The sequence below is a fragment of the Apodemus sylvaticus genome, chromosome 22 (assembly GCF_947179515.1).
Source record: "Apodemus sylvaticus chromosome 22, mApoSyl1.1, whole genome shotgun sequence".
Taxonomy (NCBI): domain Eukaryota; kingdom Metazoa; phylum Chordata; class Mammalia; order Rodentia; family Muridae; genus Apodemus; species Apodemus sylvaticus.
The window spans coordinates 33,071,783-33,096,550 of NC_067493.1; the positions used below are offsets into that span (position 1 = coordinate 33,071,783).

Consider the following 24,768-nt stretch of genomic DNA (forward strand, 5'->3'; position numbering starts at 1 on the left):
TTTGGTTTTGTTTTGAGACAGGGTCTCTCTGTGTAGCCCTGGCTACCCTGGAACTTACCTTGTAGACCAGGCTGCCCTAGAACTCTCAGAGAGAGTGCTGGGATCAAAGGTGTTCGCCGCTGCCACCAGCTGATGTCCTTATTTCATTTTGAGATAGCGTCTCATGCCACCGGGGATGGCTTCCGTCTCCTCTCGTTCTGTTGCCTGGAGCCCTTGACTCCACCTCCTAACTGCCGGGGAGGGCATTGCCTTGCCCAAAGCTGATTCTTATTTCTTGCATAGTCCCCTGAGCCCTCGTAAAGTGTGAGGGAGGGTCTTCAGGTGTGGTAAGCTTCCAGGCTGCAGTCCCCATGAGGGGAGATTTAGTCCTCGAGCCTGCCTCGCCATCTGTCTCTGATTGTCCATGTGGGTCTGCCACAGACCCAGCTTCTAGTGAAGTCTCTTTCGCTCTCACCTAACTGTGTCTTTTTATGGCTGTGTTCTGTCCCCAGGGACAGCAAGTGTATCCTCAGCATGAATTCAAGCCCACACCTTTTTGGGCACCGTGAGCAGGGGGCATGACTGTGTGGGAGTATGTTGTTTGTCTTCCTCTGGGTGAAGTAGGTTGGGACTGTACCCTGCAGATGCCTGTAAGCCCTCTGAGGATAGAGAGCAAGTCATCTGAAGTCACAGTCTGATGGAGGAGATGGTCACAAACCACAGGTGTGATCACAGAGCCAGGTTAGAGGCAACCCAGAAGAAGGGGTTCTCCAGTCCCCTGTAGGCTGCAGACAGATGAATGGAAATTCTTAATTAGTGTCTGCAGCACCCAGAACTGAAGGGGTCACAGGAGGGAGGCCTCAGAAACCATTCATACTGTGCATTAGGAGAAGCACACATAATCCCTTCTCGGCCTTTTGGCTAAGATCAAGTGTAGGAGAAGCACACACACAACAGAGCAGCTAGGGAGATGACGCAGTAGTGTTAGAGTTCTTGTCACACTATGAGGAGCTGAGACACATCCATCACTATGCATGCTATAACCCAAGATCTGGGAAAGGGGTGATTGGAGGATCCCCGGAGGCTTGCTGGCCAGCCAACCATGCCCTCTCACAAAAAATATGGTAGAGAGCAATTGAAGAAGTCACCTGATGTCAACCTCTAATGCACACATGCTCAAGTGCACACACACACACACACACACATTGAATAGCAGGCAGAGAGGAATACCTTGTAGGTCTGGGGGGTGCTGGGTGAAGGTCCAAGCTCATCATGTGACACCAGAAGAGGAGGAGACTCCTACGCCCTACGCCAAGCCAGACCTGGACTACCTCAGCTCTGCAGGACACACACCCCCAGCCCCCAATAAAATGAGGGTAGGATGTGAGGAGGGCTGGTTCAGCTGGAGCCAGCTTAGCTGGGTTTTGGGGAGCTGTCCAGCACTGGGTGCTTCTGAGGAAAACCAGAGCAGCCTCTTGAGACGTCCTCCACCCGCCTTAGTGTGTGGTCCCAGTCTGTGGACCCACACCCATCCCAACGCTGCTCTTCAAGACCCCTCCTTCCTGTAGGTCCCAGCTGTGGGTCCCTCTCCTCTTCTTTCCCAAAAAGCAAGTACTAGGTCCCCCTTCTGTGCCCCTGAAGGAATTTCTTCTGGAACTCTAAGCTATAGGATGGGACAAGCCTGGAACCTCGCTCATTCTGCATTCTGGGTCCCGACACCCACTGTCTGTTACACTAAGGGGGATGTGGCCTTGCACAAATCCAGTAAGTGAGAGTTTGGGTCCGTCCCTCACCAGAACCCCATTTCTTCATCTAGGGTAGTGGGAGAGGCCTTTGTTACAGAGAAGATGCTCAGGGGAAAGGCGGTCCAGTCACATATGGGCTTCTAAAACTCACCTGGGCGACAGTGTGGACCCTCAATTTACAGAGACTTGAGTGGACAGCAGGAAACAGGGAGACCAGGGAAGAGGTGGCTGTAGCCAGGTGCCTCTTTTTGCTCAAGCAGAACAGGGGACTTACAAAATGCATTTAGGAAATAGAAGCAGGGCAAATTTAATCTCAAAACAAACTACGTTTTAATTCTTATTTATTTTTAATTTTAAAAGTCACATTGTTTATTTTCTATGTGTATACCTGTGCACCACCTTGCAGATAGATAGTTTAGTCAGAGAACAACTTGGAAGAGTCAGTTTTCTTCTTCTACCATTTGGATCCCAAACTTGGGCTGTCAGGCTTGGCGGCAAGCGCCTTTCTCCACTGAGCCATCTCACAGGCCCTTTTTATTCATTTTTGAGACAGAGCCTCATGTAAACCAGGCTTTCAACTTGTTGTGTTGCCAAAAATGGCTGGCCTTGAACTCATGATCTTCCTGCTTCTGCCTTCCTTCCACGTGCTGGGATTACAGGCATGCACCACACATGGCTATAAACTTGACCCTACAAACTCTGATCCTCTATCGTAATAGATGGGGAAACAGAGACCCCAGTAGGTGTGCAGGCCACAGGCTAGGAGGCAGAAAAGCTGGGATTCCGACAGACCTAGTCCATCTGGCCCCTTCACCACCCCAATGTGGATTTGGAAGGAAATGTTTGGGTTAGTTGTCTGAGGGGCAAGAGGGTGTCCTGGACTGTTCTAACAGATGCGTTCCTTGGTTGGGAAGAGATCTCTGTGTGCTTGGAGAGAAGCATGGTGCTCAGAGAAAAACAAACTACCCAGAGACCCCTGTCACACACACACCTGTACAGCAGCAGAGCTGATACTTTTTTTTTCTTTTAAGGCAGGGAGGGTTTTCTGTAGCCCGGCACAGCCTTGAACTCCTGATCTTTCTCTCTCCACCCCCTGTGTGCTGGGATTGCAGCTTCGAGTGTGCTAGGCCAGCTCCTGCCAACTCTTATGGTCTCAGCGAGTTCAAAGATGTGCAGACCAGAAGCCAAGCTGACTTCTTCCCAAAGCCAGCATCGTGGGTGGGAAAGGGTGGGAAATCCCAGCCACCTCCTCCCAGCAGCGGGAAGCTCTGGTTCAGATCCTGCTGTGTACATGCGGTCCCCACCAAGTCGACAAAAAGGTCAGCCAGCCCCCGAGAAGCAATGCTCTCAGTCACCTAGCATTGCCGTTGGCACCGCTCTGGGCTGGAGGAATGTGGGTGGACTGCACGGAGGGAGATTCAGTAATGGATGTAGCTGGAGCCACAGGGGGCTGAACGAGCCTCTGCTGTCACTGGGAGGCGGAGTGGCATCGGTCAAACCAGGGCACTACTGGAAAGGGAGGCTATGAGCGAGATCATGGCCAGAGCCTGTCTGAGCGGTGGTAGACTGTTCTTGTGTTTTTGGCGGGGAGAAGTGTCAGTAAATGACTCATTAAAGGACGCTGGCTCACCTAAAACAGATGGCCACTCATTCTGACCATCTCTTCCTCTCATGCAGTTAGTGGTCCCGCACAAACTAAGGGACATCTTGCCTAAGGTTGCCTGCATCCCTCCTGGCTACCGTATCGCACGGCACACGTGGGCACCCTTAGTAGCCAGTAGATTGCACCCTGAGGGACCTCAGACTCCGCACCCTTCCCCTCCCGGGAGAATCTGTCGATTCCTGAGCCCAGAGGGTACCAAAGAGAGGCTGTTGTGTGCACAGCTAGGGTTTCCCAGAAACCCGAGCCTAACTGGGCAGGGGGCGGGGCCGCCGCATCTCCCCGCCCACCGAGCGCAGGATCGATTAGTGCTCTGCCCATTAGCGCGGAGCGGCGAGGCGGCCTCATCAATATTTTAAGGAATGACCAGGCCTTGGGGTCCGGAACTGCCTCACTGCTGGCGGGGGTTGAAGACGGGTTTCTTTTCCCTCCCTTTTCCTATTGTCAGCGCTATTTTTACTACCGGAAAGCTGTCCACCCCCTCTGCTGCCCTGTCTGCGCCCGTGACTCGGTCTGGGTGTCTGGCCTTGAGGTTAGTCAAGGCAGTGGCTTTGTAAGACCATGAGCAGGGGGATCTTGGTCAAGCTGTCCCTGCCCTGCTCTCGGCGACCCCTCCAAAGCCCCATCCCACTTAAGAACAGGAGCCTTGATGATAAGAGACCAAGGCCTTTGTTGGCAATATAGTGAGTTCGAGGCCAGCCTCAACTATGTAAGAGACTTTTCTTTTCTTTTCTTTTCTTTTCTTTTCTTTTCTTTTCTTTTCTTTTCTTTTCTTTTCTTTCCTTTCCTTTCCTTCCTTCCTTCCTTCTTTCTTTCTTTCTTTCTTTCTTTCTTTCTTTCTTTCTTTCTTTCTTTCTTTCCTTCTTTCTTTCTTTTTTCCAAGACAGGGTTTTTCTGTATAGTCCTGGCTGTCCTGGAACTCACTCTGGAGACCAGGCTAGCCTCAGAAATCCGCCTGCCTCTGCCTCCCAAGTGCTGGGATTAAAGGCTTGTGCCACCACTGCCCGGCTATAAGAGATTTTTATTTTTTTAAAATAAGATTTATTTATTATTATATGTAAGTACACTGTAGCTGTCTTCAGACGCACCAGAAGAGGGCTCAGATCTCATTACAGATGGTTGTGAGCCACCAAGTTGGTGCTGGGATTTGAACTCAGGACCTTTAGAAGAACAGTCAATGCTCTTAACCGCTGAGCCATCTCTCCAGCCCCTATAACAGACTTTTAAAAAGAATAAAAGCAGCATTTTTTCCAGGCTAAGAAGCTCGTTAGGGGAGCTCAGACCAGACAGACCCCATTGTAGTGAAGTGTGGAGGATGCGGAACCTTTCTAGTACCTAGGGATCTACCATCACTCACCCCTGGTCTAGTAGGCTTTGTGTTTATCTCTACCCAAAGAGCTCAGGGTGCTAGCTTTCATTCCTTATATCCCAGACCCTAGTAGGGTGGCAGCTGGTTCTCAGTCGTCAGTGTCTAGCGTAGATACTTACGTATCTTAACCCGACCCCTGCTCCAGCTCTCTGTTATACTGATAGAGAAACCGAGGCTCCAGGGAGTAGGGTATTGGGCCAGGGCAGAGCACACTCCTTCCAGCGCTGAGTCACTAGGCTTCTAGCACCTGGGGCTCAGGAGGAGAGCCGGGATATGACCACAGACACCAGAAGGTCTCGGGCCACAAGGACATGTGAATTCCTGTCTAGGACAGAGCGAAACTTCCAGGAAAAGGCAGGGCTGGAGGCTAGGGAGTGGGTAAGAGTCCTGAAAGCCTGAGTTCTAATCCCCAGCAGCTGGACGTGGCCACGTACGCTCTGACCCCACTGCGGCCGGCTGTGGGGACGTGAGGATTAATAGGCCTTGCTGGCCGCCAGCCTCGCTCTGAGTTCAATGAGAGAATCCTGAATGCTCAATGAAGCAAGGAGAGTGAGGGAACAGGGTATGGACATCCTGTGCCTTCACACACACACACACACACACACACACACACACACACACACACACGATGGGGCCAGTAAGATAACTCAGTAGATAAAGGTCCCTGACACCAAGCTTGACACATACACACACACACACACACACACACACACACACACACACGGCCTCCAGAGACCCGGCCCCGGCTTCCACACATAGGCCGTAACGTGTGCATGCAGGACACGTGTGCACATACAGATAAGTGTAAAAATAAAAGGTTCTATACACCTGAAGGCCAAGGAGGAAAGCAATCCAGGCAGAGGTGGGAGGGCAAAGAGGCCAAGGCCAAGGGGCTTTACTTCATAAACCTTCTAAGCCAGTCGCTAGTGGGAGGGGGGGGCAGGATGACATTGTCCACCCTGCTTCCGGCACCTCTGGGATCTGCTCTCTGATGGTCCTTTCCCACTCTTTGAACCCACAATCGTCTGCACACTGATTGATTGACACACACCATAGTGAATGGGAAGATCCTCTTGGTCAGGGGTGGATGGAGACCCCACTACCTGAACTGCCTGCCTGTCCTTCTCGGGAGGGGGTGAGCCTTTCTGTTCCCCAAGTGATGCTCAGAATTTGGGGAGGTCAGCCAAGGTCAAGGATTGCATTTCCTCCCCAGATCCGGCCCCAAGGGCTGGTGGGACCAGCACTTCCGTGTGGGTCCATTGGTCTGCAGTGCCTCCATCCTGTCTTTCCTGAGTTCTGGGCTCCCCATCTATAACTAGGTAGAGGGTGCTTGTCCGCCTCTCTTGATACATTTGTTTCTTTCTTTGTTTTCACTTTGAGGTGAAATCTTGCTACATAGCCTGAGCTGGCCTGGAATTTCCTATTAGCTCCGAGTAACCTAAAACTTCCAATCCTCCTGCCTCACCCTCCTAATGCTAGGCTTATAGGCATGTGCTGCCCAGGCTGGCACGACTGTTTCCTCTAAGACCCACCGCCCCAAAGCTAGGCTTAGATGCATGCCCCCACACTCTACTTCCCCTGTTCTGTGTAGCCTGGGATACACATCACCCGGCCTATAAGCTGCTGGCCTGCCAGTGGGGTTGGGGAAGAGAGGGCAGGAAAGACCAAGCAGTCTCGTGCTTAGGACACAATAAACCTGTCAGCATCTTGGCAGAGTCCAGTTTCCATCCCTACGTAGGCCCTGTCCCTTGGGACTGTTCCTTCTCCCCTCTAAGGCTTTCATAGCCAGCAGGAAGGACAGGGGGACAAAGGGAAGCCTAAAATCCCAGTGCTGGACCGACCTGGCAGCCTCCACACAGGCCCATAACTGGTCTGCCAGCCACGCTCGCCCATGCTATCGCGTACGGAGCAGGAGGTGCTCTTCTTGGTAAGTGCATAGACTTGGGGCAGGCCTCGTGGGTTTAGCAGTGAGTGCCTCCATCTTTCTTGGAGGCTGTGGTGGTCGTAGTGGTGGTAGCCTGGCAGATGCAGCCTCTACTTCCAGGGAGGAGAGTGAGTGTCGGGAACCTGAGAGATGACCCAGGCCTTCCTTCTGCCCCCAAAGAATGCCTAGTGCCAGCTAGAGGAGATAGACCTAAAGGCATGCAGAACACAGAACACAACAGAAGTGGTAGCTTGCTAGAGGAACACTCAAGAAGGGACCATGGTGCTTAGAAGAGACACTTGTGCCAGCCTGGGCAGAGGAAATCAAGGGAGCCTTCCTGGAGGAGGAAGTCTCATTGTGGGAGGATGACTAGGACTTGGGGAAAATGGTGGATGCTGCGTGATACTCGTGAGGACCCAGCACCCATCTCTCTCCCCCTTCATGGACTTTGCACAGCACCCTCTGATTTCCGAATGTCCTGGTTAGTCTCACTGCAGTCATTGCTGCTTCTGCGGCGCCATCTTTGTCCTGGCCATAGTCGAGAAGCCCGGCACCTGTGGGCTGTGGTGGTGGCCTGGGGCGGGAGGGGATTCCCTTGTGCCCTCTGGCTCCACGGATGCTGTCAAGAAGTCGAACAGCTCTATTTTAACCTAGAGTTTAGTTATAGGGCTTGAATACCAGGGGAGATCTGAGGTGGGGTTTCCAAGGGCTGAGGGGCAGGGGCAGGCCCGGAGCCATGGAGATCCTGTGGGAACCGGTGAGAGTCTGAGTCTCTACATCAGTGCCTCAGAGGGATCGGTGCGGCCCCTCAACACTCCACAGGAAACTGGCCCCTTCAACAGGGGGTTGCGGGGATTTGGGGGGACTGTATCTCCCTACTTAGTTTCCTTAGGTTTTTTTTTTTCTTTCCTTCACTATTTTAAGGTCACAGTTTCCAAAGAAAAATGGATGGAAGAGCTGGGAGGCTCAGTGGTAGAGCCACTGCCTGGAATCCCCCAATAAGGGGCTGGGGGCGTGGCTCAGAGTTCAGAGGTAAAAGCCATTGCATAACATGCAGGAAGGAGGCACTGGGTACAATGTCAAAAAGAAAATGAGTGAGGGGGCCAGAGCCAGCTGGTTGTGTTCCCAGGATGTTGACCACAACAGGCAGGGGACAGGAAACAAGTCTCCCGATGACTACCTGACACCACTCTGCAGTTTACCCGTTCTAAGTGGTAAAAGATGCGGTTGCCTAGCAACAAAGTGGCAGAAGCTGGAATGAAGAGACAGCTGGGATTTCTAGATTGGTCCAGTGGGGATGGGAGTTCTGGAAGGAACAACAGGCAGGCTACCATGAAAAAAAGGGGAGGAAAAAGTCCTAAGGAGGCGGGGCCTTCAACACCAATAAGAAAAGTGGTCATCTTTGAGTCATACGGGAAGATGACCCCTAAAGTCCCGGGATCAGGAAGAGCTGAGGTAAAGCCCTTGAAACTGAGTGTAAGTGTAAGCTTCTTGTCACTATAACAGATACCCAGGAGCAGCGTGGGGGGAGGGAGGATTTATTGGGGCTCACAGTTTCAGGGGTTAAGGGTCAGCTGGCTCCTTAGTTCCTCGCTCAGACGGAACATGGCGGGAGGGACGGCAGGAGATGCTCGGAGGTTAAGAACACTTGTTGCTCCTGGGGAGAAATGAGTTAGCCCAGCACTCACACAGCAGCTCACCACTGCCTGCAACTCCAGCTCCAGGAAATACACCACCCTTTCTCCGGGGCTCGGGGACTTTGGAGAGGTTACTAAAGAGCACCCAAAACTCATGGGGCCCGTGTGAAGGTGGCCTCCTTGATCAGGATGAATGATCCTGGGGATCCGCAGGAATGCTGGCTAGGACACACACACACACACACACACACACGCTGCACTACCCATCCCCTACCTTTCGTCTCTCACGTGCACACCGTTTGGTTGGCAGCCTGCATCTCCAGCCTCAGCAGGTTGGCGCATGGCATGCGTGCATGGAGCCTCTGTGGTGGAGGCGTTCCCCGGGGAGGCCTGTGGCTAGGAGCACTGACCAGAGGATTCAAAGTCGTTTTAACTGTGAGTGGTGACACACACTTGGCATCCCAGCATATAAGATGTGGAGGCAGGAGGATCAGAAATTTAAGGTCATCCTCTGTCACGTAGGGAGTCTGAGGTTAGCCTGGGCTACATGAGACTCTATTTAAAAAAAAAAAAAAAACAGAGAAGGGGGAAGGCGGAAGGAAGAAAGGAGGGAGGGAGAGAGGAGGGAGGGAGGGAAGGAAGGAAGGAAGGAAGGAAGGAAGGAAGGAAGGAAGGAAGGAAGGAAGGAAGGAAGGAACCAGGCAGTGGTGGCGCACGCTTGTAATCCCAGCACTTGGGAGGCAGAGGCAAGCGGATTTCTGAGTTCGAGGCCAGCCTGGTCTACAAAGTAAGGAGTTCCAGGACAGCCAGGGCTACACAGAGAAACCCTGTGTTGGGGGGTTGGGGGGAAGGAAGGAAGGAAGGAAGGAAGGAAGGAAGGAAGGAAGGAAGGAAGGAAGGAAGCAATTTGCATTTACCGACTTTTCTCCTCTCAGCCCCACGCTGCCATGGGACCAAAGCCATGAATGGTGCCACCCCCGGCTCGGCCGCCGCCCCCGCCCCAGTCCCCGACTGGCGGCGATTCTGCGAGCTGCATGCGCAGGTGGCTGCTGCGGACTTCGCACACAAGTTCTGCCGCTTCCTTCGGGACAACCCGACCTACGACACGCCTGACGCTGGGACCTCATTTTCCCGCCATTTCGCAGCCAACTTCTTGGCAGTCTTCAGCGAGGAGGTGCGCCGCGTGTTGGGGACAGCAGCTGACACCATGGAACCCGAATCTGCGGTGACTTCAGTGACATCAGCGCTCAAGACTGCAACCTATGGTCACTCCCGCAGCTCCGAGGATGTGTCTGCCCATGCTGCTACCAAGGCCCGCGTCCGCAAGGGCTTCTCGCTGCGTAACATGAGCCTGTGTGTAGTGGACGGAGTGCGCGACCTGTGGCACCGGCGCTCGTCCCCAGAGCCCGACGCGGGGGCCACCCCCAAGACCGCCGAGCCTGCATCCGAGCCTCGTGACAAGTGGACGCGACGCCTGCGGCTGGCACGAACCCTGGCAGCCAAAGTGGAGTTAGTGGACATCCAGCGCGAGGGCGCACTGCGCTTCATGGTGGCAGATGACGCGGCCACAGGTCCTGGGGGCACCGCGCAGTGGCAGAAGTGTCGCCTGCTCCTGCGAAGGGCTGTGGCTGGGGAGCGCTTCCGCCTGGAGTTCTTCGTGCCACCCAAGGTATCTTGATGCATGTCGCCAACAGTCTTCCCATCCCTCATGGGGACCCAGTTACCTGCACAGTCTATGGGAGTCGCAGGCCAGTGATAGGTGGGTCCCTGGGAATGGTGTGCGGATTGTGTGGCTTGATCTGATTGACAGGTTTTTGTAATTAACAATTAACGTAGCATCTGAAATCAGGGAATAGCAAGATACTTTCAGACATCACCCGAGAGGCCCATGTCCTGCTCCAGGGCAGTCAGAACTCTGCTGCCCCTGACAGGCTCCAGATGAGCCCTGTCCAGTGGTCCCTCCTTCCTGTCAGGAGGAAGGGAGGGGTTTTGCCAGCTTCCAGCATCTCGCGTGCCACTTTAAGTACACGGGTCCTGCCTTCATTGCCGGTCAAAGTCCCACTGTGGTAGGGGACAGGGAGCCTGCTTCAGGGAGACCCATGTACCTTGATTGAAAAGTACAGACACGGTGGGTGTAGCTTGGTGGCTAGAGTGCTTGCCTAGCACGCAGGAAGCCCAGAGTTGCAGACCCAGTATTGCATACTCCCGGAGTGGTAGTGCACTTGGCAACAGGAGGATTACAAGTTCAAGGTTATCCTCAGCTACATAGCAAGTTGCAAGCTAGTTAGATCTACCTAAGACTTCATCTGGAAAGAAGCGAACAGTATATCCCGAGGAGCATGCCTGAAGTCTCACTGACCGGCTGGCTAATCATGCATCAGCGCTCAGATGGTCACCGGAATGAAAGGCGGCTGGTAACACCCAAGACCCGCCCACCCCAGAGCTCAGGCTCCCCAGCGCCCTCCTAGACACCTTGAGTCAGTGTACTGGAGGCTTGCCCTCGGAGCTTCCCCTCAAGGTGCAGGAGTGAGAGCTGCCCACAGTGAGAGGCCAGGGGCCACTCCCAGAGCACCCCAAGTCCCAATAACCCCAGATGTCCCAAGGGTTTGGTTTTTTGTTTTGTTTTGTTTTGTTTTGTTTTGTTTTGTTTTTCGAGACAGGGTTTCTCTGTATAGCCCTGGCTGTCCTGGAACTCACTCTGTAGACCAGGCTGGCCTCGAACTCAGAAATCCGCCTGTCTCTGCCTCCCAAGTGCTGGGATTAAAGGCATGCACCACCACTGCCCGGCTCCCCAAAGGGCTTTTAACCCATATCCAACTTTATGCCCCTGAGAAAAATGCCACTAAACAAACATAGACCAAAGTGTGGTAAGGGGTGACTTGCCTAGGGTCACCCAAAGGGCAGGGGCAGAGGCCCATGGCTTCTCTGTCTCTGGCTTTGAGTGGCAGCCCCAGCTGCAGCTCTCTAAATAGCCGTGCTGGTTGCCCTGGGGGAGAGGACGGCAGCTGGTACCCTCTCCATCTTTCCACTGATCCTGCAGAGTCCTCCAGCTTCCCTGCTGGCAGAGGAGTTCCCGGGGGATCGGGGGAGCCGTGAGCTCTTCCTTCCTCAACTCTGAGACAAACAGGTCCTCAGCCCTCGCTCCAGGCTCTCAGAATAGCAGAGCATAGGAGAACACTCGGGAGTGACCGGAGAAGGGTGGGTCATTCTAGAGCATCTCAGCCCCGCTTCTGTTGCTATAACAAATACTATAGTCTAGATAGTGTGTTTTTAAAAGAGAGAAAGGAAGGAAGGAAGAAGGAAGAAAGAAAGAGAAAGAAAGAATGGAAGGAAGGAAGGAAGAAAGGAAGGAGAAATCAGGCATGTCAGGATGATTATAATCCTAGTATTGGGAAGGTAGAGGCAGGAGGATCAGGACTTCAGTGTCATCCCTGGCTATATAACAACTTCAAGGCCAGCCTGGGCTACATGATACCATGTCTGGGGGTGGGGGGAGAAGGGTCACTTTAGCTGGGTTATAAAAAGAAGCTGACTGTTCTACCTCTGAAGGTCCACTTGGCTTCTCACAGTAGGGCAGAGGTCAAGCTAGAGTGACCTCACTTTATAACAACCCATTCCCTTGAGAACTACATGAATCTCCTCCCAACCTAGCAGTTCCAGCGAGCGACCAATAGGCTTCCACTAAGCCCCACCTCTTTTTTTTTTTTAATTTTCTTTTAAGACTTCATTTTATTTATATGAGCACACTGTAGCCGTCTTAGACACACCAGAAGAGGGCATCAGATCTCATTACAGATGGTTGTGAGCCACCGCGTGGCTGCTGGGATCTGAACTCAGGACCTCTGGAAGAGCAGGCAGTGCTGAGCCATCTCTCCTGCCCTAAGCCCCGCCTCTTAAAGGGTCCACCAACTGACAAAACATGTGGGAGCAGGTTTGCGCCTTCTACCACGTGGGTCTTGGGGATCAAATGCAGGTTGTAGGCTTGCCAGCAAACCCTTCTTACAAGCCCTTTTGTATATATTCGTTGAGACTGGCTCTCATGTAGCCCAGGTTAGCCTTGAACACCTCATGTAGCCACAGGTGACCTTGAACTTCTAATTCTCCTTTCATCTCCCAAGTGCTGGCTGGGCATGTGGGCATTCATCACCACACTCAGGTTCTGCCGAGCTGGAGATGGAGCCTGGAGCTTCTGAATGCTAGGTAAATATTCGTCCAGCAGAGCCGCATTGGGCTTTTATTTTTTCTTCTCTCTTCACACCCCATCTTGCAATATACCATATTGGGAACCAAACCACCAGTCCATGAGGCCTTGGGGAGCCAATCATGTCCACCCCATAGCACTTAGTGAGGGCTCAGGATGGGGTTCCCCATTGTGACTAACTTAGGGTGAAGAAATATTTAGTGCCCTGCTTTTGATGCGCACATACCAATCCCAATCTCCCTGGTCCCTAGGAGCTAGCTGTAACTGGAAACTTTGCGAGCTTGGGTCTGCAGGTTCAGGGTGTACCCGAGGCCTTCGTGTTTCCTTTGTATCTCTTGATGTCTCTGCCCAGGTCAGGTCTCTAACTTCCTGTAACCTCACCTATGCAGGGAGCATACTGAACCCCAAGTCCTCTTACGGGCACCCAAAGAGCAATAAAACTAACCCTCTGCCCTTGGGGCACTCACCAGGAATAGCCTGGATAGAAATCTTCACAGGGGGAGCTTCTGGGTTGCCAAGGTAGGGGAGCTTGAACTGCAGAAAGCAGTCAGCAGGCTACAGGAGCTCAGTGAGTTAAGGTAACTGAAGTAGATATGGGGAGAAGCAGGGAAAGTTGGGGGGTTCAGTCATAAAGTGCTTGCCTAGAACCCCACCCCCAGGGAGGGGCTGGGGTGTGACTGGGTGGTAGAGCCCCTGCCTAGAATCCCCCAGGGAGGGGCTGGGGGCGTGGCTCACTTTGCCTAGCAAGCATGAAGCCCTGGATTCTACCCCAGCACTAGGGGTAGGGGACAACGACATCAGGACAGACGGCCTCAGACATTAGGCTGAGGAAAGGAACACAGCACCTCCAGCTAGTAGGAGCCCGGCTGAAGGCGCCATGATAAACCTGACCGCTCTCCCTGACCCCCAGAGCCAACCCCAGCCACAGACTAGTGTGAAGATGCCATCAGCTGAGCCCATCAGTCACTGCTATAAGCCCAGCCCGGGTCCGCTGGACAGCGTCCAGGGTGGCCAAGAATTCCCAGTCACCAGATATGAGGCCCTTCCTTCCCTTTCCTCTTCAGAAAGTCCCTGTCCCAGAGCCCAAGCCCTGCCCGGAGTGCCAGCCTCAGGCCAGTCTGGGGAGGTTACGGGGGAAGAAGCCAGGAGCTGTAGGGCAGAACAGAAAGGAGCCTTCACAGACTGATCCTCCTAAAGAACCCTGTTAACCCTGTGATGGCTGCATTGGGATGCTGGCTCTCTCAGTCCGTTCCTGGAGACGGGGCGCATCCAGCTCCGAGAGCCCAGTGGAGGGGAGCTCTGCCCCAGAACATCTCACCCAAAGCCGGAAACCACCTTATTCTGGGAGCCATGCCCCTCTCCACCCCTCACTGGGACTCAGAAGTGCTCTACCACTGAGCCACGCCCCAGCCCCTCCCAGGGGGATTCTAGGCAGGGGCTCTACCACTTAGCCACACCCCCAGCCCCTCACTGGGGGATCCTAGGCAGGGGCTCTACCACTGAGCCATGCCCCCAGCCCCTCACTGGGAGATTCTAGACAGGGGCTCTACCACTGAGCTACGCCCCCAGCCCCTCACTGGGGAATTCTAGGCAGGGGCTCTACCACTGAGCTACGCCCCCAGCCCCTTTCTGGGGGATTCTAGGCAGGGGCTTTACCACTGAGCCATGTCCCCAGCTCCTCACTGGGGGATTCTAGGCAGGGGCTCTACCACTGAGCCACGCCCCCAGCCCCTCACTGGGAGATTCTAGGCAGGGGCTCTACCACTGAGCCACGCCCCCAGTCCCTCACTGGGAGATTCTAGGCAGGGGCTCTACCACTGAGCCACGCCCCCAGCCCCTCACTGGGGCATTCTAGGCAGGGGTTCTACCACTGAGCCACGCCCCCAGTCCCTCACTGGGAGATTCTAGGCAGGGGCTCCACCACTGAGACAGGCCCCCAGCCCCAAAAGGAAAAGAGAAAGAGAAAGGAAGATAAAGGGAAGGAGGAGGGTGAGAAGAGGAGGGGAAGCCTCATCATGAAGTGGGAGCACTGGGTGGGCAGGCTAGGGAGCACTCACAGGTCGAACAGCTGGGGTTCAGCAGTCAGGGACTCTTTAGCCTCTAACTTGCTGCAACTGTGGGAGGCTGGTAACACAGTCACACCAGCATGGCTTTGTCTGTGTTGCCCCCTCTCCGTGACCCACATATGCGGGGAAGTGGCCCAGGAAATGCAGGGAGGGTCTTCTAAGGCCTCTGAGGTGTGCCTCTCACTGTCCCATCCTCTGACCTCCCAGGCTTCCAGACCCAAGGTCAGCATCCCCCTGTCAGCCATCATCGAGGTCCGAACCACCATGCCCCTGGAAATGCCTGAGAAGGACAACACATTTGTGCTCAAGGTGAGACCCCACTGCAGCCTCGAGGTCTGTAGCTGACTTAGACCACAGCCCTACGGGGTTACCCAGCCTGAGCTCATCCCAGACCTTTGCAAGTCAGACCTTCAAAGGGGATTAAGGAGGGAATTCCCATGACGGGACGCCATGACAGGTGTCCAACACTGGAGTAGGACTTGAATCTGGGTCTGAGTTCTGGGACTCCTTCTCTCTCTCTCTCTCTCTCTCTCTCTCTCTCTCTCTCTCTCTCTCTCTCTCTTACATATATTATTTTATTATTTTATTTTATTTTTTGCTTTTTCAAGACAGGGTTTCTCTGTGTAGCCTGGCTGTCCTGGAACTCTCTGTAGACCAGGCTGGCCTTGAACTCACAGAGATCTGCCTGCCCCTGACTCCTGAGTACTGGGATTAAAGGTGTGTGCCACCACTGCCTGGAAATATTTACTTGCATGTTTGCGTGCCTATGCGTGCACTCCCGGGTGTGGTTGTGAAGGTCAGAGGTCAGCTTAAAGGAGTCAGCTGAGAGGACTCTCTCCTTCTACCAGCGGGCCCCTCCCCTGGGATTCCAACCCAGCGTGTCAAGCCCACACACCAGGCACCTTCACCCACTGAAACATGCCACCAGCGCAGCCCTGTTCCCTATTTCTTCTTGGGTCTGAATAAAGGTCATTCGAGCTGCCTTCCTTTCCTTTCCCTCCGGAGCCAGACACTCCTACCTCACACTGGTGGCCAGCTTGCTGAAGTTATGCAAATGTCCGTAGGCACGGGCAAGTGGAGTGAGTGTGGGGTGGGAACAGCCCTGGTCCCCACAGAGGGCACAAAGACACAGAGAACAGGTGAGAGGCACCCCAGTGGGTCTGGGAGCCTCCCGGCCTTTCTCCAGGACATAGCACTGGGGTGGCCCGTGGGGCTGCAGAGGACATGGGTCCGGGCTGCTAAGGTTGTGGTCAGGGCTTCTGGAAGGAGCAAGACTGTGAAGCCAGGTCACCTCCGGGAGGCCAGTCTCCCCCGGAAGCCGGTCAGAGTCCCCACCATCTCTGGCAAGCTCTTAACCAAGCTTGTGTTTATAAAACCACAAACTCTTTTATTCATTGGGTAAACGTGTGCCAACTCTATGTCCTGAGTTGTCCCCTCACGACTGGTAGCTGGGGACACAGCTCCTGTCTAGCTGGTATGCTCAGCTGCTGGGTGGTCCTTGTGCACCCCGGAAGCAGAAGGACTCCCCTGCTGGCCCCACTGGGAACCTATTTCCCTATCAGAAAGAGGAGGTGCTCAGGGTCCTCTCAGCCCAATACTACATTCTGAGAGAGAGCACAGCACAGGGAACCGAGAGCAGAAAGTCTGGGCAGCTGTGGTCCCGGGTTCAGGTCTCAGTGCTGCTGCTGGCTTCTGTGGAACTCCTAAGCAAGTTGCTCTGCCTCTCTGAACACCAGGCTTCTTGTCCATAACATAACGATTATACATACCACCCTCACAGGGTGGCCAGGAACTCAACAGACAAGGAACAAAGAGCACTGACTGCCACACAGTCACAGCAGTAGGATCACAGTCACTGCGGCCTGGGATCCCCTCAACTCTGTGGAATCCCCTCAACTCTGTGATGAGCCCACTGCCCCCCCCCTCTTGCCTTGAACCGTATCTGTGATGGCAGGGTGTGGGTTGAGAGTGCCAGCTCTCCTGTCCCAGGGCCTCCAGAGCCTGCATCTCCTCCCCTGTTTGGGCTTCAGACTGCAGCCTGTCCATAGCTGAGACCTAACATAGGGCTGGGCAAAGCTGTGGTGCTGAGCCCCTCCGCCTGCAGGCGGGGAGGGTTCACCAGGGCCACTCTCATCCAGGTGGAGAACGGAGCAGAGTACATTCTGGAGACGATAGACTCGCTGCAGAAGCACTCGTGGGTGGCCGACATCCAGGGCTGTGTGCATCCTGGGTGAGTATTCTGGAGGCCTGGATGGGATGGGTGCTGGATAGGTAGAGGGGTGCTTTGTCCCTTCCTACCCAGAGACCAGGCTACCAGGAAAGAAGAGACACCATCCGTTTTGCCCAAGGTGGGCAGAAAGATCAGGAGCCTAGGGTCATCCTCAGCTACAAAGCTAGTTCAAAGCTAACCTGGGCTACATAAAAAAGTGCTCCAATGCACCTATTCACCCATGGCACACACGCACACATATGCATCATTTTTTACGGAAAAGAGTTGGATTCTTATGAGGAAGTTGGTAGGCTGGGAGCACTGTGGAATCACAGTTGGTGACATGGTTGGCACTTTTAGTCAATTGTGGACAGGAAGAGAGTGAATCCACTGTCCAGGGGGAGCACCCAGCTGAGCACTTGGCAACCATTTCATTAATAGTGTTGCTAATAGGATGGAGTTGGGGGCAAAGACACGTTCATTTGAATGAAGCTCAGTTGAGTCCTGGGAGGGCCTTACAGACCTCCTCCCCAGAGTGCTGGCCCATGGCGGCCCTGTTACTCTGATGGCCATCTGCTCCAGAGACATTCCTGTATGGGTCAGACCTCTTTCTGTGGAAGTTAGAGCTGGAAGGGCCACAGAAGGGACTGCCTGGGCCCCACTGGTCACCACACCGTCCCCCACTGGTACCCATGGGATCCCAGGAACCTGCCTCAACCTCAGGGAACACTGTGTTCACTGTGACCTCAGCCGTCCGTCAGTCACACAGTGGCCACAGAGGGTGAGAGACTGGACAGAACTTGATGTCCCAGCCCAGGCTCTGTGGCAAGATATGCTGTGCCTTCTCCACAGGGACAGTGAGGAAGACACGGGGCTGTCTTGTGCACGCGGAGGCTGTCTGGCCAGCCGCGTGACGTCCTGCAGCTGTGAGCTCCTGACAGACGGTAGGTGGAGGAGGGCTGGCTGGAGTTTTGGGGGACAGCGTGGGAGGGCAGAGAAGAGACACACTTTCCCCTCTATTTCCCCTGCAGCAGACATGCCCCGGCCCCCAGAGACGACGACAGCGGTGGGTGCTGTGGTTACAGCTCCACATGGCCGAGCTCGTGACGCCGTGGGAGAGTCCCTGGCCCACGTTCCCCTGGAGACTTTCCTACAAACCCTGGAGTCTTCAGGTGGTGTCAGTGAGAACAACACAGGTACCACTGGGATCCCCACCCCCTCTACAGGGACCCATGGGGAGCCTCAGAAGTGGTGACATTTCAGCCAGTTGTGTCTACAGTGATTCTGGCTTTCTAAGCCACTATGAGCACCTGGCCTTTTCCACCGTGCCTGATTTTGGTAGAGCCACAGACCTGGGGATGGAGCACACATCTGTAATCCCAGCACTCAGGAGGCTGAAGCAAAAAGATTTAGCAAGGGTTCAAGGCTAGCCTGGGCTACATAATGTAAAAGTAACTTTTATTCACCTCTGTCTGCTAACCTAGGCCTAGGCCTGGAAGCTTCTAGCCTCTGTACAGTCTTATCTAGGCCTAGAATGTTTTCAGCCTCTGAGACTTATTCTGAGACTGAATAAAGTCACTCCTTCCAAGTTCTTTCTGAACTCTGGCTGGCTGGTCAGTTCAGCTGTCCTGGCTCAAAAGTCTTCTCTACACTGACTGATTCAATCTGGCTTCTCTCGGCCTCTGACTGCATTGCTCTATATTCTAATCTTCTGGCTTCGTTCTGTCTTCACCTGTGTCTAGCTTGTCCTCTCTGCTGCCTGTCTCTGTGAAACTCTCGCAGTAAAGCAGCCTGCTGCTGCTTTTCTCTCTACGCTGTTCTCCCTTAAGTAGTGTCTCTTCTCTCTCATCTCTTGAGAGTTGGGCAGATCCTATCCTGTCAAATCTTTCTCTGATTCGTCACTTTGTCTGCCACTCAATTAGATATCATTTTCGAACCTGGCTGCTTCCTTCCCCAAACCAACGTTACCTTCATTGTTTTGGATTGAAGGTGTGGGCTAAGGGCTCAGCCACACCACAACTAGAACTAGTTTGTTCCCCTCCCCCTTTGGTAAATAACAATCTCAGGGTTCACGGTGTGATCACGTATCCTGCAACAACATAGTTGTTGTGCCAAGCAAATGTTAGTGATTCCCCCCCCAAAAAAGCAGACAGGAGCCGATCTGATGCAATGCACAGCAGGGTCTTTATTCTATTTGAGCTAGCTCGGGGGACCCCCTACACACCACCGTCATGCAGGACGGTTTTGGTGTTGGGGGAGCCCTGGATGTCTATCACAGCAAGACTTTATAGTAAATAGCAAGCAGGGAGTACTAATTAATTAGTTCATCTAATTGGAAAGTTACTGTGGCCTTTAACATAATTGGCTGGTGCTGGGAGTCATATCATAAACTTAACTTCTCCTTCCCTCTGCATTGGTGGTTGTTAGGAAGGGGGTGGGTTTGTAAGCTGGGATGCAGGATTGTTGGGGGAATTACCTGGAGCCACTGGTCTTGTTGAGGGTATAACTTGGAAACACTGGCCTTGTTGGGGATTAGCCTAAAGACTGGAGCTAGGCTTGGGTTTTGTTGGGGGAGCAACTTGGAAACTTACACTAGGTACCAGCCTGTTAGTCTACCTGAGTTCAAACTTAGGTCAGGTTCTCTAAAATGGAGTCTGAACTTAAAAAGCTTTGACATCTCATCTGAGACATATGAAAGGAAGAAAGAGAAAGAGACAGACAGGGAAAGGGAGGGAGGGAGGCAGGTTGGTGGCACAAGCCTATAACCCCGGCATTTGGGTTGTAGAGGCAGGAATTGAAGGTCACCCTTGGCTATATGGTGGTGAGTTAGAGGTCAGCCTAGGCTGTAAGATACCCTCTCTCAAAGCAAAAGAGAAAAAGGAAAAAGATAAAGGTAAAGGAAAAAGATAAAGGTCTGAAGAGGTAGCCTCTGGCTAACAGTGATCGTTGCTCTTCCAGAGTAGTTCCCAGCCCCCACGTAGGACAGCTCATGCCTGCAGGTAACTCCAGCTCCAGGGACTCTGACGCCATCTTCTGGCCTCTCCTGGCACCCACATGCACATGCACACACACAGACACCTGTATACACACATACACACAAGTAAAACAAAACAGAAGGCTACAATGGAACCAGCGTGGGGAAGAGGGTTGGCTTCTTCTCAGACCCCCCATGCCTCAGCTGACCTCAAGGTTAACTAGTGACAGTCAGTCAGCTCTTTGTCCAAACCAACAAGATGTGCTGCCATCTTCACTAACTTACTGTCTTCCTTCTGACCTTTTGTCCCTGTGCTATCGCAACCAACCCAGGGGACGAAGGAGCTGAGCTGGACCCCGATGCTGAGGCTGAGCTGGAACTCTCCGACTACCCCTGGTTCCATGGGACCTTGTCCCGGGTGAAGGCCGCCCAGCTGGTGCTGGCTGGTGGCCCTCGGAGCCACGGCCTCTTCGTGATCCGCCAAAGTGAGACTCGGCCTGGGGAGTGTGTGCTGACCTTCAACTTCCAGGGCAAGGCCAAGGCAAGTGTGTGAGTGTGTGCACATGTGTGTGTGTGTGTGCATGCATGAGTATGTGTGTGTGTGTGTGTGTGTGTGTGTGTGTGTGTGTGTGTGTGATGGGGGTGGCAGGGAATGGCAGCCTGTCTAGAGGAGGGGGATTGAGGTGGCCTAGGCCCTAAGGTTCATCATCTGCTGGTGAGCAAGTCGGCCTAAAAACCAACTCTGTCTGAGAAAGTTACCTGTGCAGCCAGATGTGAATGCCTATAGTCCCAGCACTTCAGAAGCTGAGGCAGGAGTATTGCCATGAGTGTGAAACAAGCTTGGGCTACATAGCAAGACCCTGTCTGAAAAACCTAAAGACCAAGCTGGGTGGTGGTGGCACACATCTTTAATCTCAGCACTTGGGAGGCAGAGGCAGGTGGATCTCTGAGTTTGAGGTCAGCCTGGTCTACATAGTTTCAGGATAGCCAGGGCTACACAGAGAAAACCTGTCTCAAAAATCAAACACAAAATCCAAAGACCATGAGCGTCTCTCATGAGCAGCCTGTGCCTACACTTGGGTATCTTACTTTCTTCTGAGGAATCATTTTCTCCTAACTCTGATGCTTACACCCTATATAAAATATCCACAATAAAATCTACAACAACAACAACAACAAAAACCCCAAGTTGGGACTTAGTGTTGTAGGCCTGTGACCCCAGCATCCAGGGAATAGAGACAAGAGATCAGGAGTTCGAACTCACCCTTGGCTACATATTGAACTTAAACCCAGCCTGTGTTACGTGAGATCCTGTCTCAATAAATAAATTAATTAAATTAGATAAATAAGGGGCTGGCAAGAAGGCTCACCAGGTAAAGGCACTTGCAACCAAGCTTCACGACCTGAGTTTGATCCCCAGGGCCCACATGATGGAAGGAGAGACCTGACTCTTACAAGTTGCCCTCTGACCTCCAAAATGCAGTACGGCACTCGAACATATGAACACACAAAAATAAACAACCAAAGAAATAAATGTTACTATGGAAATTAATAAAAAGGTTTCCAATAGGAAGATAGACACAAGCCTTAGATCCTTCCAGGGTATCATTTCCCAGCAGGGTCCTGCCCCTGACCTACAGCTGAAGATCACAGCCGCCCCTCACCTCCAGCTGGGCTCCCAGCATCCCTCGGGCTTACTCTTGGCCGCACAGGCCCAGCTGTGTACGTGCAGAGGGGGCTGAGTCTCCCTAGGGACACCACCTTGCCAGTTCCTCTGACAACCAGACAATGTCATTCCTGGTGGCTGGTAATTGACATCTTGGCCAGCACCGCTAACCCTAGAGGGCTTGACCTCAGTCTCACTTGCCCAAGTTTGGGGCTAGGATGTTGTCCTGTCCACCAGGGCCTGGGGAGGGGAGGGGAGCAGGGCAGGCGTGAGACGACATTTAACCTTCACCCCCTTCTAACCAGGCTGCTATTGTCTACAAATGGGATAAGTAGGGCTGACACCAGAGACGTGTGGCCCACTATTAAAGACCACAGGTCAAAGGTCCCTTACACTGAGGCCCCTACCCCAGGTAAACTCAGGAGACCCAGAGAGGAGCCAATCATTGCTAAGACGTACATGCTAGCCAGACGGTGGTGGCACACACCTTTAATCCCAGCACTTGGGAGGCAGAGGCAGGTGGGTTTCTGAGTTCGAGACCAGCCTGGTCTACAGAGTGAATTCCAGGACAGCCAGGACTACACAAAGATGCCCTGTCTCGAAAAACCAGAGAGAGAGAGAGAGAGAGGCACACATGCCATGCTATCATTCCAGACCTCTGGGCTACATGAGACTCTCCAAGACAAATCAAATATTCAAAAAGAAAGATTGACCCACTAGGTAACACATGGCACACACCTTTAATCCCAGCACTCCGGAGACAGAGTCAGGCAGATCTCTTGTGAATTTGAGGACAGTCTGGTCAACAGAGTGAGTTCCAGAATAGCCAGGGCTACACAGAGAGACCTTGTCTGGGGAAAAAAAAAACAAAACAGAAAGAAAGAGGGGGAAGGTGGTACAGAGGGAGGAAGGGAGGGAGAGAGACTGACTCTAGTGTGAGGACAGATGTCTGTAGCTCGAGTTCTTGTTCTTGTTGGTGCCCACCTCCAATACCTACCGCAGGAGCGACCGGCCTTCAGATAAGGCTCAGTGTGAGGACCCCTAAGGATGTCTTACAGAGTCAATGGAGCTGACGCACAGAGTTCCAGCAGCCCCCAAAGGCATGTGCCAAGCGGGCAGCTGGCCCAGGACCCCAGCACTGACCGTTCTCATCTGTGCCCACAGCACCTCCGCCTTTCTCTGAACGGCCACGGCCAGTGTCACGTCCAACACCTATGGTTCCAATCCGTGTTTGATATGCTCCGACACTTCCACACCCACCCCATCCCTCTGGAGTCAGGAGGATCTGCCGACATCACCCTAAGAAGCTATGTGCGTGCCCAGGGCCCGCCTCCTGGTAAGATGCCACCCTCTGGAGCCTGGAATGTGGCTCAGGTTATAGAAGGTTTGCTTAGTATGCTGGAGGCCTGGGTTTGATCCCCAGCACCTCCTAAACTGGGGGTGGTGGGTACACTCCTGTAATCCCAGCCCTCTGAAGGTAAAGGCAGGAGATTGGGGAGATCAAGACCATTCTCTGCAATGGAGTGACATAAAGACCGTAGGATATGTTAGACCCGGGTCTCAAAACCCTTCTCTTGGACATTCTGGGTGGATTCCGTAAGCCCAGTACCCAGCTTTGGAGGGTTGTATTGGTGGGGTGCGTTGCCTACACTGGAAAGGCATGATTGTTTGTACAGTGTCACCTGACTCCCCGCAAGTTCTGGCACACCATCCCTCTCTGGATTCTCCATGCCTGTCTGAGCACCGTCCCTCTTTGGAAGATCGAATTCAGGTACCCAGGGCTGGATGCTGACCAACATGGCCTCTCGTTGCAGATCCAGGACCAGCGCCCAGCACCGCGGCTCCAGTCCCAGCCTGCTGGACGGAGCCGGCTGGCCAGCACTACTTCTCCAGCCTAGCCACGGCCACCTGCCCACCCACTTCACCCTCCAACGGCGCTGGAGCTTCCTCCTCATCCGGCTCATCTTCCTCCGCCACATCCGTGCCGCCACGCCCAGCCGAGGGGCCGCTCAGTGCGCGCAGTCGCAGCAACAGCACAGAGCACCTGCTGGAGGCTGCTGCTGGAGCCGCCGAGGAGCCCACAGACGCCACGCTGGGCCGCGCGCGTGCTGTGGAGAATCAGTACTCCTTTTACTAGCTGCCATGCCTTTTGCCCACGGGTGCCACGCACATCACAGCAGGCCGAGAACACCTGTTGTCTGTCCTTCCCACCCACAGCCTGGCTAGCCCATGATGGTCAACAACACCTAACGAATGGCTAGATACAACCTATCCATGGTCTAGCATGGCCAAAACAGCTGGCCGGCCTAGCCACTTCAGACCCCAGGGGCCCATTGTGACCATGTGTGGCATGCCAAGGCTATATCCACGGTCGATCAAACCCATGATAGCCCTCCAATGATTTCAGGCCCCACCCACTGGTGGTTGGCCACGCCCATCAGCAGCTATTTCTATAAGGTCCATCGAAACCATAACAGGCAGCTCACTGACAATTAACCACATTTGGTGACTTCAGGCCCTGGCCAGTAATGGTTGGTGACTCCTACAGTGGCATGGCCTTCCCACTGTCTGTCTACTTCACTCAAGGGCACCTAGCCACGTCTATCAAGCCCATGAAGGCCTACCCACTGAATCCTAACAACCTCAGGCCCTGCCCACCAGGGTTGGGTCGCTCACTCCAATAGTCTGACCAGGCTGTGGTCCGCCTAGCCTAGGACAGCCCGCCACGCCCACCAGCCCCAGCCCAACGCTGGGGGGAAACGCCAAGCTCTTCAGTGAAGACAAACATTATTAAAGAGCCTGTTTTAGGGACTACCCCCTGCTCTCCTGTGGTCTTTCTACTGCGCTGTCACCACTGGGAAGGAAGTGGTTTCCCGTGATCTGGAGTTGCCCCACAGTCGCAGGCTGTGTTGAAGAAGCCAGATCTTCGGGGGAGGCAGGTGACATGAAGAGCAGGACTCAGGGAGTTCTGTGGGCGGGGCGTGGACGGAGGGGCAGACGCAAGTGGAACTGGAAAAGAGAGATAATTTGAGGAATGAAACCAGAGCGGGGGGCGTGGCTCAACTGGTGAAGTGCTTGTAAGTAGCAGGGTTTCCTGGGTTCCATCCCCAGAACCCCATAAACAGGATGTAATAGAGCATGCCTGGGATTCTGGCACTTCAAATGCGGAAGTAGGAGGAGTTCCTGGTCATTCTCAGCCAAATATTAAATCTGAAGCCATCTTGAGCTACGTGAGACCCTGTCTCAAAAATGAAGGGCAGGGAGGGGAGAGGAGACACTCACAGTAGCCATGATGAATGGTTTGTATGTCCTGGCTAGGACGGTAAGGGTGTCATTGG

At 53.6% G+C, this 24,768-nt stretch overlaps 1 protein-coding gene across 5 annotated transcripts in view; it reads left to right on the forward strand.

Moving 5' to 3' along the window:
- The window catches only part of Sh2b2 (SH2B adaptor protein 2), a 29,016-nt gene extending 4,772 nt beyond the window's left edge, over positions 1-24,244 (forward strand). For 2 of the 5 annotated variants that reach the window (XM_052167755.1, XM_052167754.1), the window contains exons 2-9: positions 9,250-9,983; positions 14,789-14,890; positions 16,720-16,811; positions 17,643-17,734; positions 17,822-17,986; positions 20,097-20,305; positions 22,595-22,766; positions 23,245-24,244. In XM_052167755.1, coding sequence (XP_052023715.1) covers positions 9,276-9,983; positions 14,789-14,890; positions 16,720-16,811; positions 17,643-17,734; positions 17,822-17,986; positions 20,097-20,305; positions 22,595-22,766; positions 23,245-23,567 — 1,863 coding nt within the window. In that variant the 5' untranslated portion in view covers positions 9,250-9,275 and the 3' untranslated portion in view covers positions 23,568-24,244. Of the gene's footprint in view, positions 1-7,628; positions 7,710-8,476; positions 8,750-9,249; positions 9,984-14,788; positions 14,891-16,719; positions 16,812-17,642; positions 17,735-17,821; positions 17,987-20,096; positions 20,306-22,594; positions 22,767-23,244 lie in introns of those variants that run through there. The other 3 variants (XM_052167753.1, XM_052167752.1, XM_052167751.1) reach the window with 3 other exon arrangements.
- Positions 24,245-24,768: the final 524 nt, after the last annotated feature.